General features: G+C 41.4%; 1 protein-coding gene across 1 annotated transcript; it reads right to left on the reverse strand.

The window, feature by feature from the left end:
• Positions 1–276: 276 nt before the first annotated feature.
• LOC105627779 (mucin-17) lies at positions 277–10,756 on the reverse strand. The gene is made up of 10 exons (XM_012209059.1): positions 9,386–10,756; positions 6,410–9,232; positions 5,862–6,176; positions 5,707–5,776; positions 5,087–5,487; positions 1,631–3,514; positions 1,384–1,509; positions 1,133–1,299; positions 807–1,021; positions 277–701 (listed from the first exon to the last, which is right to left on the reverse strand). The coding sequence occupies exons 1-10, from the start codon at positions 10,754–10,756 to the stop codon at positions 277–279; spliced, it is 7,797 nt and encodes a 2,598-aa protein (XP_012064449.1).
• Between the last annotated feature and the right edge of the window lie 6,582 nt (positions 10,757–17,338).

A 17,338-nucleotide genomic window follows, 5' to 3' on the forward strand; every position in this document is an offset into this window, starting at 1 on the left:
ATGATCTATTCTTATAATATTATTCACTGTTCAGCAATATAATTCTTAAAAATCGCTATATTTTTATATAATTTTAATTATATTTTGATAGGGCATCGGTTAAAGAATAACCGTTCAGTCCGCAGAATTTTTGTTACGTGTTTCTTGTCGTTTTCTTCCATGTTGTCGCTCACGTTTTATAGCTTTGCCTTCAACTTTTTTCTGATGTTCCTTGGCTGAAATCGAAGTTGATGGTTTCGATATCTGGGGAGATGATTGCCCCAGAGAAGCCTCTTGTCACCTAAGACTGATTAGCACTTTCTCTACGTTTAACAGAGATTTCACCTTGTCGTTGTACTTGATAAGAATGACCTTAGAACCACGCACATTAATCCTTTCGCCGCCGCTCAACAGGTGACAACAACGAGATTGTTCCAAGAAATCTGGCAACTTTAGCTCACGCATGACCTCACGATGAGCGATTGCAGGCGGTCCAGAATGTGCTTTCGGATTAATTTGACGGAGAAGAGCATCGCGACTCTTTATCTTCAAAATCGCCATGAGATCTTGAAGCAGCACCCATTTATCAGGATCGTTGTTCAAGGTGAACAAGACAGGCAAGTTGATGTCGCTTACTTCCATTTCGATATCATCTAGTTCATCTGATTCAGGATTGTCCGATGGAACATCATCGAGCGGATTGTAACCCGTCTCTTCTGGATCTGAAAAGAATTCCATAGAAGATTAAAAATATATTTGGAATTTATATATATGATATTCACAAAACTTTTAAGAATTCTGAAGAATTTGTGCTAATAATAACGTACCAAAAATTGAAGATGGACCAGCGAATGACCATGGCACGGTGGTACGACCTTGGATGTCAGCCAGGTGCTGTTCTAGAATGACATTAGCATCGGTATCAACAGCTAACATCAAAGGCGTTTGTCCGGAATAAGTAGCCAACAATGGATCGGCACCGTACGACAATAGCAATCGCACAAGTTCTGTAGCACCATTCTCCGCCGCTTCATGAAGTGGTCTAATAATATATATATAACTCTCATCATAATCTATAATCGCCTATACATTTATCAAATTACTCGTCGATTTAACAGGAAAGTTATCATAAAAAATTTAACGAAAGTATTACCTAATACCACCATTAGCACTCTCGCTTACGTTCGCACCGTAAGCCAGTAAGAGTTTTGCGATCTCCAGATGACCCTTAGAGCACGCCTCATGAAGTGGTGTATATCCTGCGTTGTCTTTAGGACTCGGCGCACTATTGAGCTTTTCCAGACAATAAGCAGTCACATCCTGCGGCGGAATATACGCAGATTAGATAATTCGCGTAAATCGTTAACTTTGTCGCATGACGTAACAATGTGACTATTATCTTACTGTGTAACCGAGACGGGCAGCGCGGTGTAATATGGTTTCCCCGACGCCCTTCTTGATAACCCACGTTCTAATCTCAGATTGAATATCGGCTACGCACTCCGGGCTTGGTTTGTTAGCTTGACTTTGCTGTAAAGTGAAATATCGCATTTCAAAATAATATTAAAAAAATAACGTATAAAAATTTTAAAGAAATGGAAGCCAACGAATTGGACAAAAATATATGTAAAAATGTGAAATATATACATACTCTCTTCCTTTCCTTTGGCAATGCCTCATCTTTTTTTAATGGCTTCTTCTTTTTACGGATATAATCAAATCCAGAACGGAATTTTCGTCGGCCAGGTCGAAGTTTCAACTTCTTTTTATTACGAATCTCCAAATCGTTCTTATCATCTTCCATCTCGTTATTTTCCTCTTCTCTGATATCATTTGTCTCTTCTTGCTCTATTTCACTCTTAATACGATGTAGTTTCTTATTAGCAAGTGATTTGAGGAGATCCTTCCGCCTTTCAGCAGTTAATAGATGACGTTTCGAATTCGCAATAGCTTTGTGACTTCGTAGTATACCAGCGTTCCTCAAACGAGACACCACTTTTTGTTTTAATGTTCGTACCTTACCTAATGCATTCTCCGGCGTTTCATTCTGCGAATCGTCATCTTGCGATGTGTCATCGCGATTCTGCATCGGCGGAGCTGACGCAGGCCTATCCTCGCCGAACACTTCACGAATAGTAGTTTCCTTCTTCAAGACTTTCGTCTCCGTTCTGGTTCTACTCTTCAATACTAGAGTGGAGAATTCATTGGGCAATGTGTGATTGTTCTTGAATGCGTCACGGAAATTATTCACCGTCTCTTTGCGGAAATAACCGAGGAGGACGGAATTGGTAACTTTAATCGGGTTTCTATTATTCTTCAACGCAATCTTGTTTTTAGGACTCTTTGATGTTTCGGACAGAAGCGGTGCAAGACTTGGTGTTGGTAAAAGTTCCGGTTCGTTATTGCTTTTATTAACGTTACTGCTCTTATTACTTTTCAGATTCTGTTTCTTTTTTGAATCTTTCTGACCACCACCGACTTTCTGTGCGAGAACATCGACAATAGAATTGTTATCCGATCGGAAATGTTTCATTGCCTTCGGAGGACAAGAAACTGTTGTTGATGAAGTCGCCTCTTCGTCATCAATCTTACTGCCAAGTCCCATAATGCTGAAACTGTAATTAGATTCCATGTCACTGTCTCTCTTATTACGGCTGAGACACACGTCGGAACTATCCATCGAGACAGACAATGCAGGCGAACCAGGATCTAAATCTGGCAATGACGTGGATAGTCGGTGAAAACGCGATGGTTTTGACACTGTAATCAATCTGGGTGGCATTCTTAGAGATTTTTTGTAAACGTAAACCTCCTCTTCCCAACCAGGTCTAAAATCACTACCGTCACCGAACAACGGTTTCGGCTTCGCTTTTTGAGACGTTCCACCTTTAGGAGGCGACAATTTGGATTCTTTCTCTGTTTTTGCCTTATGAGGAGTAGTGTCTCTCGAACGAAGCTTCATACCTTCAGACACATTAGCTATAGATCGTTTCCTAGCTCGAAGTCTGTCAGCAACTGAAGAACCATGACCAAATACGGTACTGGCATCACTGTCCTCGCTCGAGGATTCGCTACCGCTAGAAGATTCAAGCTTGATCCTACGAATTCGTCTTCTTCGGCATATCACTTCTTCTTCATCGCAATCACTATCTTCCTTCTTCACTTCCTGTCTTGTTCTTTTAATTAACGGTACTTCGTCTGAATCATCACTTGAGTGTTTATCGTCTTCCTTTCTCAACCCGGGCTCCATCTTAATCTTAACATCCTTGAAAATCGAATTTTTATCATCCTTATTAGATAAATCGTTAGATGTCTCCTTTTTGATGTCTTCGGGCTTGATTCGAGAATGTGATGCATTGATATCCGATTCTTTATCGCTATCGTTAACTGCGTCTTCAAGTTTCGATGTTGCGATACCACTCACTTTTTTTCTACGTCCACGTTTCTTTACGGCATCGCCCGCGCGTAATTGCTCCATAAACTTATCACAGGCGTTATTCCAGAATGGATCCATGTCGTTAATTTTATCATTCTCCTGCAAACAAAAATTATATCTATTAATAAATTAGAATTATAAATATAATTATAATGTAAGTAAAAACGCACGATGACTAGAATTTTTAAAGACAAAAAGAAAGAATTTAAACATATATTTTACACAATATTATAGCAGTAAGTATAAAGTTTAATAGAAAAAGCTATGAAGGAAATCATATGTGAAAAAATCGTATTATATGATATATATCGTGCGCGGCGATTTTTATCAAAAACTATTCAAAATATTGCAAAAGGCTTATGGCGATGATTGCAACATTTTAAATGAGTTTGTGAACGAAATTTCATTCATAATGCAAAATTTCAAACAAATTCTTTGCTCGATAAAATTGCCGCGCACAAAAATCTTCACTGACATAAACAACTGTCATTCTCAAACAGCTTAAAGAAACGCCATGTTTTTTTTACTAAATGTGAAGGACATAAGTACAAACTTAGCAAAGCTAAAACGAATTTGATTTACAATTTTCCTACAATTTTTAAAAAATAAAATTCGAATACTTTTTGATCACAGTAGTATTATAAATATTATCTTTTCCATTTGCTCCCAATATATGTACATATATATATACAGGAATGGCAAGTAACTTGTAATTTACGCCGTTAATTTTGCTCTCTTACTTCATTATAATAACGATTTAATAATGATGTTGCGAACTTTTTATAACGTTAATAATACCAAGATTGGAATAGTTACTCGTTACTTATAAGGAATTGAAAAAAATCGCATACACAGAAAACTCATTAATGAAAAAGTAATGAGTTACTTGTAACTCGTTACTTTTATTTTTTATTTTTTAATAAATATTGTGTAATGATGACGAGTTACTTTTTAAAAATGACTTTCCTAACTTTAGCATAATCTTAACGTTAAGAATTACATAAAAAATTGTAAAATCATTATTAAATTGTTATTATAAAAAATAACGGTGTAAAAATGACAGTGTTATTTAACTTACCAACTTAAATACATATGATCTTCATAAAACATACAAAAATAAAAACGTTTGATAAAAGTATAAAAATAGTTTTGTTTCTTTCTTAAACAAACAATGTAAATTATAACACAATACGACAAAAATCGATTTTCTTTTCCTTCCATGAAAAAATCAAAGAGATTTTAAAAATAGATATAAAAAAACTTGAGCTGATAAAACGCCAAGACATGGATATATTTTTTTTACATCTACTTTCAGAATCTCTTTGATTTTTTTTACGAGAGAGAAATGTGTATTGTATTGTGTACTATATCTTAATATAAATAGTGAATACATAAAGATTCTATAAATAGAGAATAAGTGAGATATACAGATGGCATATATACTACTTTAAAATAATTCATTGAATTTATCGCGCGTATATCTATATATATATAGTATTAAAGAAAAATTATTCTTGAAGGAAAAAGAACAGTTAATGTGTTACTGACACAAATGAATTCAATTATTACTAACTAAAAGACTCCATCTTTGCATTTCAGTCACATAAATTGAATAATTCGTTTATATCCTTCTTCATTTTAAATTTCTTTTTATCCATTTCTGTACATTACCTTTAGCTCTATCTTCACGAGATCCGTAGAAGATGCCATATTCATACATACAGCGTCATTGAGAGGTATCGGAGGTTGCACTTTGGATAACTGCTTTCTATCTCTTCTCATTTCCTCCAAGGTTTGTCGCTCGAGAACTGGCATCTCGCTTTCGGAGTCACTCTCCCGGAAATCAAAGACTGATGTTTCGGAAGAGCTCCTACATCCGCTCGCCCTAGCTGGAACTGTGGACGCGACCGTGGCGGCAACAGGCACGGTTACCGGTACGTTATCCTCATCAGTTCTCGAAAACAAACGTCTTCTGGGCGGCAAAGAGACCGTTTTCTCGCGTGTTAATTTCGGTGGACTACCTGCGGACGAACCAGACTGTGGTGTCGACGTCGAAGCCGCACTATCGATTTCTGTGTGCATAATATAAAAATTATATGCATATCTCAAAGGTAATATTAACTGTAGCACAATCAACTAATTGAATAAACAGCACAATTATTATGCAAACTGTGATCGAGACGAATAGAAAAAAAAATCGAATCGAATCAAATCGACATGAAAATATCATTAAAATAATATCTATAATATTTAACTACTAGCATCTTTTACGCTAGATAACACTAAATTACCTCTCGGCGTCGATGACACATCTTGAGAAGGTATGGAAGATGTTTTCGTTGTAAATTGGCCGGTTCCGACCTAAATGAAAGGTATAAATTATGAAATCGATAATTAACATACAATTGTGCAAATCAATTAGAGTTAAGTAGAGACAACCACATACTTGTTTCAGTTCCGCCTTCGTCCTGATCTTCGCAGCTAAGATAGCGGCAAGACCGTCGTCTTTGTCACGATGGATTTGGTTCTCGGCGCCACGTGGTCCCGCGAGGGAGGCTTCCTTGCCGGGTAGCGTGGCAGATGCGTTCACTCTTGAGGCATACATGCTACGTGGCACTTCCTGAGTGATCGAGTCTATTGCTCGTGGAACGTGCAACTTGTAATGTGGCGGTGTATTGCTGTTACGCTCGAGCAAACTCGCCGCCGTGAATGGTGACAGATTGTGCCTGCCGATGCTCTTGGGCTCGACTGGTGCGACGACCTGAGGGAATTTCACGGAAATTATCAGAAACGTCATATAGACGCCGAGCGTCTGGAAATCAGACAAAGATATAAATAGAAATACTAAGTGAAATCGTCGCGTCGTATGTTTTCATTTCCAACTACAATTCACATTATTTGATATTTTGATTTTATGCGCAAAGATTAATGAATTATCGATAACAAAAAAAACTTGCATATTCGATAGCAAAAATAAAACTTGCAATTTCTTACCTTATTCTGGAAGCTCTGTTGACTATGATTAACCAAAATAGGCTGCTGACTATTGAGCTGTTCATCCCTTTGTTGCTTGTTTTCCAAGCTGTTCCTCAGCAAGTTGAGCACCCTCTTGTCGGCACCAGTATTGCTAGGTTGATCTATCGATTGGCCACTGGACATCCCGCTCGAGGGACATGCTATTTTCTGAATGGACTGGCGATAATTTGGGTAGGTAAGTTGTGCACTGCTCAATTGTTGCGGTAATGGATGTACACTCGCGGATTTCGAAATAACTGGATTGTACGATGGCGAACTGCGTATGATTTTGGACTCCGGATAGGTCCTTTTATCACAGTACACCGATTGATATCTGGATTCTGGCGTTGAATAACTACCGTTGTCGGTTCTATGATCGCTAGAAGTCGTCAGAGCTCCATTTGGCAAAGGAACCGACAAATTCATTTCTTGCCGTTTTTGCTGTTCGTTCTGCACACCTGTAGTCGATAGTTTCGACTCAACTATTTGTTTGTCGGTATTCGGTACTCGCCAAGCAGCTCTGGCCTGTTTGTTAGGATTCCCTATACCATAAATCGCCTCTCCAGCTCTTTTGAGTGACCGTTCGCGCTGAGGAAATTGCTGATCGAACTTTGCCCTACTGTCCGCTAAATAATAGCTCGAGTCGGGTGGATAATCTTGTGCGGGCAATGTGGGCGGACCAAGTCGTGGAGATGTATCCATCATTGAGTGATACTTGGAAAACCTCGAGGATACAGAATCATTTGTTTGGAGGTATGATGAAGACGCAGACGTCGATGACGATGAGGACGGTGGCGGTGGTATCGTCAGACCGTCGTACGGCGACGTGGGCAGTGGACGTTTCTTGAACGTAGACATATGAGGCAGTGGAGAAGTGTTAGTGTGATGGGATGAGAGAGGCTGGGCGGATGGAACGTAAAGCTGCTGCGGATGCTGCGGAGTACTTCTGCGAAGAGAACTGTCGTGGTGCGGTTGACGTAGCGGCGTTGAAGTAAAATCTGGCAGAAAGTCGACTTTGGGCGCACACACCGTTTGAGGCGTCGATGCCCGAACGCAAGTCACTTGCATGGAATTCCTCGAACTGTTACTCGAAGGCCTATCATACGACGCGTATGACGGTTGTACCGGTGCCGATTGATGCATAACAGCTGGAGGTGGCATCGACCTGTTCACATTGTTCCTAGATGAACTCAGATTTGAGCTACTGACGTGTTTGTCGGTGCTGACAATCTCAAGATCATCCTGTGCTGTAGAATCAGCCGATGTCTTAACTGTTTTTACAGACAAGTCCAGAGGAGATTCTCTTTTCCGAACTGCATTACTCGGCGACGGAGAACTTGCCATAGTGACGACCGAAGTTGCTTGATTACCGGATGACGCTGGATTCTGATAAGAGTGTTCTTTATAGGTATAGCCTTCAGTCGTTATTCGTGTCGGTGGCTGATGATATGACGATGATCCCGCTGACCGATCCGACTCATCGGAAGACTGATACGCATGGATCGATGGAACGGAAGACCTCGCACCACCTGAACCACCATGACTACTGATAGTCGTTACTGTAGTGCTATTAGCGGAATTGTTACCATGATGACTGGGCGCTATTGTGGTGGCATATGTCGATGGTGGGTAGCTTTGTTGGCCAGTATATCGCGAACCATACGTCATGTTCGTCACAGTGGTTGTTCTACCATTCACCGGTATCGCGTGATTTATAGCCGAGACCGAAGTCATTGGATACTCGGCAAGCCTCTGAGGAGGCATCGTTATAGACGAAGGGGGTATCACGACGGACGGGATTTTGTTGGTTGCATTCGTCGAATGTATTCGTTGTCGTACTGTTGTTTGCGCCGACTTTCCCAATAGTTCTCGCCTGTTGGAATGATAAGACGAAAGAGCGGCGATAGGCGGCAGGTTGTGCGTGTTACCACTCCTCTGCGTGGGTGACCGATGCGTACCATAAGGTATCGCCGTAACGTCAATCGCTCCTCTCTTCGTAGCGTCTGCACCGTTATACGTCGCGTGCTTGCTGACATTTTGCTGGTAGCTACCTAGGTTGTTGTTACCGGGAGTATTAGGGTATACCGTCTGCGGTACCAGCATCTGCTGCATACTGTAAGACTGATTGTGAGACCGACTTGGCTGAGAATAGTAGTTATTCCCCTGAGACTCCGGTTGTGGGTTCTTCTGGAAGGAATGGTACGAAGATTGGGACGGTGGCGGCGGTGCGTAAGGCAACCCCATCGCCGCGTCACGAACCGCCGCCACGTAATTCGTTTGATAGTGTTGCGAAGTGACCGGTGGCAGATTATACGATTGTGATGTCGACCTTGACGAAGCCGAAGACTGCTGCTGCTGTTGCTGCTGCGGTGGTGGTGGCGGAGGCGGTGGTGGTGGATAAGTCGGCGAATGTGGCTGGAAGCTGTTGTGCGGCGAAGGTGTGTGATGAGGAGATGGGGAGGCATGTGGATTGTGCAGGCTAGACACGTGGGGTGACTGCCGTTGTGGCGATGGAGTCGCGTGATGCGGCGACGGAGTAGCGTGACGTGGCGATGGTTCGTGATGCGGTGATGGCGTCGTTCCTACATGATATCCACTCGGGGGTGGTGGCATCTGTTGCTGCTGCGAATGGTTCGCCGCCATGGCGACAGAGGAGGATGAAACACCGTGTGGTGGAAGCGGCACTATGCGGCCTCCATATGAGGAACCGTGGGAGTGTGGCGATGCATTTATACGACTAGGATGTTGCTGCTGCTGCTGCTGCTGCTGCTGCTGCTGCTGCTGCTGCTGCTGCTGCTGCTGCTGCTGCTGCTGTTGCTGCTGCTGCTGCTGCTGCTGTAGAGATGACGATTGTTGATGATGCTGCTGCTGCTGCTGCTGCTGCTGCTGCTGCTGCTGCTGCTGCTGTTGCTGCTGCTGCTGCTGGTGCTGCTGCTGATGATGATGATAGAGTACCGAGGTGGCAGCGGACGGCAGATGCGGTGAAGGAATGTGACCCGGAAGATTCTGCGATTGCGATTGCAAAGGAATGTGATTGGAGGAGGCGTTTCCTGGTCCAGGCTGACGCGGACTGATCGCCTGCGACGATGAAGAGCAAGCGGCGGTGGAAGAGTGCAACCCGTCCGAATTATGAGACCTGTCGTTGACGCTCGAAGCGGTCAGACGATGGGCCTGCTGCTGATACTGATTCGTGGGACGGTAACTCTGAGAGGATGAAGAAGAGGAACCAGATCCATATGAGGATCCGTTGAGAGAACTCTGAGCGAGTGGCATGTTGTTGCCGTAAGTACCAGGTATTCGTTGCTGTTCCGGTGGACAATGTCCTTGAGTAACGACGTTGGATGATGCCGTTGTATTATTCTGCTCTATTGGCGTCGGTCTTGTGCTCGGTTGTTGAACCATACTCGGAGACTGCGCTACATTGGCGGACTGATAAATAGAACTCTGCGAATACGGAGCCGGTGCGCATTTCGTGATGTCTGGGTGATGGTAGCGTGGATAGTACTGAGTCCTCTGCGCAACAATCGGCTGCGATTGCCTATCGTTATTAGCGGCCTGATACGTTGAAGCAGAGTGCGATGAGGAAGAGGCGAGCATCTCTGCCGCACTGAAGGACGTCCTGCTGACATTACTAAGTTGCTGGTACACTGGTCCAGGGGAATGTGGCGGTTGGGGCGGTTGCATCTGATGCAAATGCGATGACGAGTTCAACGTTGAAAGATGAGATTGATGATGGTGATGATTGTGATCGCTGGAGGACGAGGTGGTCGACGATGATGATGATGTTAGTGGCGGTCTTTGCGAAAAATTCGACGATGATGTGGCAGCGGAGGAGGTGGAGGAGGAGGAGGAGAATTGATAATTCGAAGGCTGCATCTCGGTTAAAGTGATAGTGCCCGAGGAGGAGCTGGGCTCCATGGCGGAGCCTTCGTCGCCTGGCCTCGTATCTGGGACTTCGACCCTAGTCGGCTGCGGCGCATATGGCTCCACGTGTGGATTCCAGAAGCTAGATCCGGCAGTCGCATTGCTACTCTCCACGGACGACGAAGGTCTAACATCAGCAGGGTAACGATTCGACTCTTGGATATTGCTATTGCTGCTGCTGCTATTGGCGGAAGTCGAAATTGACTGAGTTGATTGTGTCGGCTGTGACGGTACATCATGATCATGCGTTGTCACCGATGTGGACGAGGCGGGATTCGTGGAGGATGTCGAGTGGAGATTGTGATCCACCGACGTGGCCGCGCCACTACCTGTACTCGGTACGGGCAGTCCCTGGAAGTACTGGCGAGCCCCCTCTAACACGTTCGTGAAGCTCACATCCATGTCACGCCAACTGCTAATCTGCAATGACAAAGCAATTATGGATTGAAAATTTCGTTAAAATTTGTCGTGTTGTGCAATATAACCTTAAATCTATCTAGATAAGTACGCACTAGAAGCTAAATAAGAAAATGTATAATTTTGTCAAAATTTATCTTATCTAATCAATTTTTTCAGAAGCAAATATGTCTTATCCTCGTATAAAACAATTACACCGTGATGATTATTCATAAATTATTTTGTAAATTTCGTAAATTGATAAACAAAATTATGTCATTCTTATTTCGCAATAGAAAATTATTGTCAAAATTGATGGATCAAAAACAAGGTTATCTTCTACGCAGAATATTATAATTATCTACAGAAATTACAATTCACAACGAGCTATTTCGATTAGGACTGATTGAGCTTAAATATAACAATAATATCGCATTCATTCTAAAAATCAACATTCAGAATTAGTTAAAGACAAAGTCATCGTTCACGTTAAATCATTGAGAAGATTCGTCAACTATAGTAAATTTAGGGTCAGGGTTATAAGAGCGCGGAGTTCCCCAAAGTCGAGTCCGAAGGGACACTTCTCTTGGGGATTACCGAAATGTTCACACGATACCGTCGACCGGCTAGCAGAGGAGAGAATGAGGTCGAAACATTAATCTTCATTGTCTTGTATTTGTCCGTTACAAAAGGCAGACGTATTCCCATCCCGTTCCCTTCATCTTCGATCTCGACCAGGCAACTTCGATCTCGCATTATTAATCTCGTAGCATTATGAAAGATAAAGATCTTGCGCGGTAACCTGCCGAAGGGACGGCAAAGTTGGCAAGAGAACCTATCAGACTATTCGACATCGCGCAAACACACATAAATTCATCTTCAATGAATTCAGAGATTAATAAAAAAAAAGAGACACTGTAATTAGACGTACGTCGTCGAGGAGATCAAAATTAGTTATTTTTCGTACGAGTTTAACTATGATGCCTCGATGATGCATATAATAATTCGCCGTAACGTAGAGCATTCTCTATTATCGAGTATGTATAAAAAAATCTTGATGTTTAACGCATTCTCGCTTTTTATCATAACCGATAATCGCTTTTTGTTTGAGGGAGAAGGAGACGACTTTCGAGAGAGGATGAGCTGTATCGCGTTCAGTAGTTCCACAGGAGTTTCGGTTATCATAATAGAGCAGAACTGTGCGCCCGTTATTACCATCACCATCATCGCGAGGCAAATAGCCTCTTCAGCGATCGGTGAGACGTCGAAGACTCCCGTCATCCTCCACTCGAGGAGTCAGCCGCCTGTAATATAGATCGCTATCGATCCGAGCCGGTCGATAGAGAAAGAGAGAGGAGGGGGGGGGGGGTGGCGAGCATACATGTGTTTGGTGTCGGTGTACGGGCGCTCGTTCGCATCGTGGCTCATTGAGACGTGGAAAAAGGGACGCAGAAGTTAGATATCGGAAAGCTGTAAACGTATATAACGCGGGAAGCCGTACGTACTGGGACACGCGCCAACACCACTGTAACTTCCACCACCGCGCTCGAAATAACTGGCAACGGAGTGAGACAACGAAGCACGAATAATCGCGGGTATCGATGTGAAGATCGGGTTCCTCTCGAATATCGCTTAATCGTGACACTCAAAGCAACACATAACTGTAATCTCGCTCGAACAATCGTTAAATCATTGACTGATAAAGAATTAAAGAATCATCCAAGTATCAATAGAACTTCCAAAAGACATGAAAAAGGTAAATTGTACATTCTTTCATGATGTAAACAACTTGTTGATGCAGTTTATCCTTTAATTTTTTACGTACCTTTATGTGCCGCAGCAATATTGCGCTTTGTATAATTTATATGTATAATTTCGTTGGCATATTATATCATGTATAATATATGATATTAATTGAACTATTATACTATAATATATGATAATAGTTTGCATCCCTTTATAGGATTAGAACAATACTGTACGCATTTTAGGGCTTTGCGGGAAACGCGTGTTATAATATGTGCAATATAATGTGGCTCGTACCAAAAACAAATCGAATTAATCATCCTCGTGGACACTACGTAGATGACTCGGGAAAGTAACGGGGCTTCCTTCTTTGGACGAAATCATATATGTACTATTGGCTAGAGTCGCAAAATACATAACACCGAGCTCCCACGTTCAGTGTAAATGTTAGGTAGGAATCAATATCGCACACCCTTGCCGAGCAACCTGAAGGGCTGGTCTGGTCCCCTTCGCGCGCCAGTCAAAGACCCCCTCACCCACCTCTTGTCCCGTCTCGTCCCTCCGTCTCCATTCCGTCCCGTTCTCCATTACATTCTGTCCCGTTACCGGGCACACACATTCTCATACGTAATCCCACTCGTATGCTGTACGTACATGGGGAATAGGAGAACGATCATGTGTATGTTACATGCGGGTGGCGGAGGAACGGTTTGGTTGGAATTCTCACGATTTCAAGCATGGCGAGGCCACTCGATAAGGCTACACTGTGAGGTAATAAATATCCGATGCTAAAGCAGTGGCTCCGATGCGCGTTTCGGGGGTTCAACCGGAGCGATTTCGAGGCCGCATTTATGCTTGAGTTGTTTTAAAATGAAGGTTCACCCGTTGCCGCCCGATAAGATCCGCGACAAATGGCGGTCGCATCCCTCTTTTCCTCTTTTTTTTTCTTTGACGAGAGAGTGATAAAATTATGTGGCGTACGCGCGGTAACCAGTCTCTATAAATATCACGACTCGCGATGGGAAATGATCGATCATCAGCGATATCCACGATCCCGCGCTTAAAACATTTCCTACGGGAATATCATTTATGGTTGACCTAACGCGCGATTCTCGATAATGAGGATATATTCACTGTTCATGAGCGCACTTGTTAAATATACAATATTAATTAATTTAAATGATATTACAATCGATTATAAAGCATGCTAATTATGGTAGCTATGATTAATATTATTATATAAACAGATAAAATTATCTATTTCCGTGTCACAAGATCAAGCTGTAATAATTACAAGCATGATATATTGTGACAACGAACTATCATTTCGTTTGATAATTCTGTTTTTATCGTAACAAGATATCATGTTCATGCGAATTTATCTGTCATTATTACATCGATTGACTTCACGTTAAAGGGAGAAAGCGGATGCGCTTGCCTAGACTGCGAGTTCGTGAAACGGGGCACCTGAGTCGCGGGGATAGAATGACGCACAAAGGTCCAGAGTTTGCTGGTGGTTTGCAGGTTGACCGTAGATTCGATGTCGAGATAATCCGCTGGCGCTCGATTAAAAGCCGCGCAGCAGGGCGGAACGTGGCGGAAGTACAGAGAGGAGAGCCCGAGCAAAAGGCGAGAGAGACGGAGAATAATGCCTTAAGCCGAGTTAAGCCGCGGCTTAAACGACGGCCACGACACCGCAAGCGTCTCTACCTCTCGCTTAGCCTCTAGCAAGACTAACGAAATCGTTCATGACATCGCGAACTTGTCTCAATCGATGCGATTAGTTCAAAACCTGATTTAAATCGCTTCGTCCGTTTTCGAATTGAATCCTGAATTTTATTTAGTTATCCTAAATTTTGTGTGTGTGTGTGTGTGTGTGTGTGTGTGTGTGTGTGTGTGTGTGTGTGTGTGTGTGTGTGTGCGTGCGTATGTGTGTGTGGGTGGGTGGATGGGTGTGTGTGTGTGGGTGGGTGGATGGGTGTGTGTGTGGGTGGGTGGATGGGTGTGTGTACTGGGTAACTGCGAGTTTCGGATCAGAAAGTAAATATAATGGGCTTTCTACAATAAGCCATTACCTAAATTTAAGTCTTAAGCCATAAGAAATTGACCAATCCAAGTCAAATATGATAAGAATAATCGATATTCTATAATTAGTCAATTTCTTATGACTTAAGATTTAAACTCAGGTAATGGCTTATTGTAGGAAACTCAAATAACATGAATATTATATATTATATCGTTCCATTTTTTAATAGACCAGATAATACGCGCACTAAATTTAAGTTTTAATATTATATACTTACATAAAAACTACACAAATATACAGTACACAAACATACAGACCAATTAATCTAACCTTTGTGAGCTGTCAAAACACTTCATGCTGACAGCTTACTCTCGCAGTATGAAATGAACGAAGAGAGAGAACCAATCAGAATTGTGGAAAAGAGGTAACAATAAACTGACTATCAATTTAACACGCAAATTTTATTATAGGGAAGACTCCTCGCAGTACGAAGTGAACACAAAGAGAGAAAACCAATCAAAATCGTGGAAAAGAGGCAACAATAAATTGATTATCAATTTAACACGCAAATTTTGTTATAGGGAAAATAGGGAAGATAGAAAAAATTAATATTTAACTAACCTTGAGTTATAAAGAACAGGATCGTATTTTTATGTCTTGCACCTTTAATAACATTTATCGAAACGCTATGAAAACAAAAAGTATAGAGCTATCTCACTACGCGTTAACCGATAAAAATTTTATGAGCGTGGTTCAACTCGTTCTAAGTTTACGATTATGACGCAATGTACGCGTATTATCGCGATAACTTCCGATTCCGTTTACGAGAAAGGGTCTGCGAAATTCCAGGATACGCTAACTCTCGCCATCTCGAGTGGAATTATGACGGCCGACATGGTCAGCCATTCCTTCCCGAATAACTGCCCTTCTCCCTTGAAAGAAGAAAGAAGAGAATGAACGAGAAAAAAACGAAGATTTATTTTAGAATTAAATACCTCGAACAAATACACCCTCGACTCGCCAGCGATCCCTTTTTCTTTCCGATTCATCCCTTGACCTCGTTTGCCCGGATCATGCTTTCCAACTTCATTGACCCATTAAGCCGATTTAAAATGCCGCCTTTAACCCCTCGATGACCGTGTTTTACGTCTCACTCTCGTTGGCCATAAAGAATTAAATTTTTTATTTCAAGTCTTGATATAAATAGAAAATATAACGAGATGTTTTATATCAAACATATCAAAGTCCTTCATTAAATAATTTGCAATGTTTTTCACAGTATGCGTACTGATCATAAATGTTTAGCTAGTCGTTAACATCTTCTTTTAACTAACACAATAAAATCATTAAATAAAATATATAGAATCTATAGTCAACCTTTTTCATCTTTACAAAAATTTATCTTTAATTTCAAGTAATTTTTTCTTTTATTTACAAAAAAAGATTCATAGTTCAATGCCAAAAATTTTCACGATCCGCGAATCTGTCAACGTTTCGTAACTCTTCACGATTACAGCACAAGAAGACGGGTAAGAAAGAATGATTGTGTTCCGAGGCACAGGCGCAACGTCTCGACCGAGTATTCAAGCAGCAAGACGTAACGAGGTCAAGGAAGCTAAAGGGGAGCTGCGAGACATAACTCACAGCGGAGCCACGAGCGTCATAAGGAAGGCCGGAAACAGAAAGTATTATGCCTCTGTCCCCTTTGGAATTTCACAATAGCAACAAAGAAAGGCAAAGAAAAGAGAAGAGGTTGGTTCGACTTGACTTTTCGGAAAATAAATTATGTGTACTAAACAACCATCAGTTCCATCTTCCTTTTTTATTACTATTCGAGCTTATCTTGATACGTATGTCGTATTGAAATCTTTGGTTCTCCACTGTATTGCTTGGAGAAATCACGTGGATATAATTAAACAAAAAAAGAGAACGCAATATCCGCAAGATTATGCTGGGAAAGTATAGCTCTTAGTACATCTTTCTAACACAAAAAACAATTCTATGCGGTTTTCAATATTTTTACAACGTGAAACTACGTAAGCATTGCATTACTACATCGTAAGCTGAAATCATACAAGAATTTGTAATTTGTGGAGTTTCAAATCAATGCGGAGAAAATTGCTAATTGCTTAGATAGCTATTAGATCAAATTTACTTAGTAGAATCTATTAATCTATTGGTACTTCAATGCTATGTAGATCAAATAGATTCTTTTCTCGAAAGTGAGGATCTCGACACAGGTTGTAATGACTCATAAATTTTCAATTTGTAAATGCATTCATGCTTTGCGTGTGCAAATATGTGGTACATTCTCTTCAAAAGAACTTAAGAATGTTTAACGAGATATCGACCCCTACCAGCCGCGCGAGTATGTGAATTCCTTTTAACGAACTGGTATTCTGAAGAGGGTGTCCAAAGTGCGAACTATGTGCTAAAGTTGTGCGCAAAAGAAAAAACTGTAAAAGTCTATCTAGAGTCTCACGTTAATAAAACAAAAATAACAATTCTTATATTAAATAATTGAGCTTCCTTATACATACATATCTTCTTATATGATATTCGTTTTATACAGGTACACAATTTTTAATTATTCTTATAAATCCTTATCGCACGAAAAAAATGTAAAATATTTTTAAATTATTATTAAGACTATAAATTAAGACGAAGCATCCGATAAGTACGAATACTTATTTAGTTTAAAAGAAACAGCTTTGATTTTCGAGTGTGTGGTTCACTACAAATAAATATAATTCTAATTTTATATATTTGGCTCAAGTTCTTATACGACATGTACTTCCCCCCTCCTCTCTCTCTCT

The sequence above is a fragment of the Atta cephalotes genome, assembly GCF_000143395.1.
Source record: "Atta cephalotes unplaced genomic scaffold scaffold00010, whole genome shotgun sequence".
NCBI classification, from domain to species: Eukaryota; Metazoa; Arthropoda; class Insecta; order Hymenoptera; family Formicidae; genus Atta; species Atta cephalotes.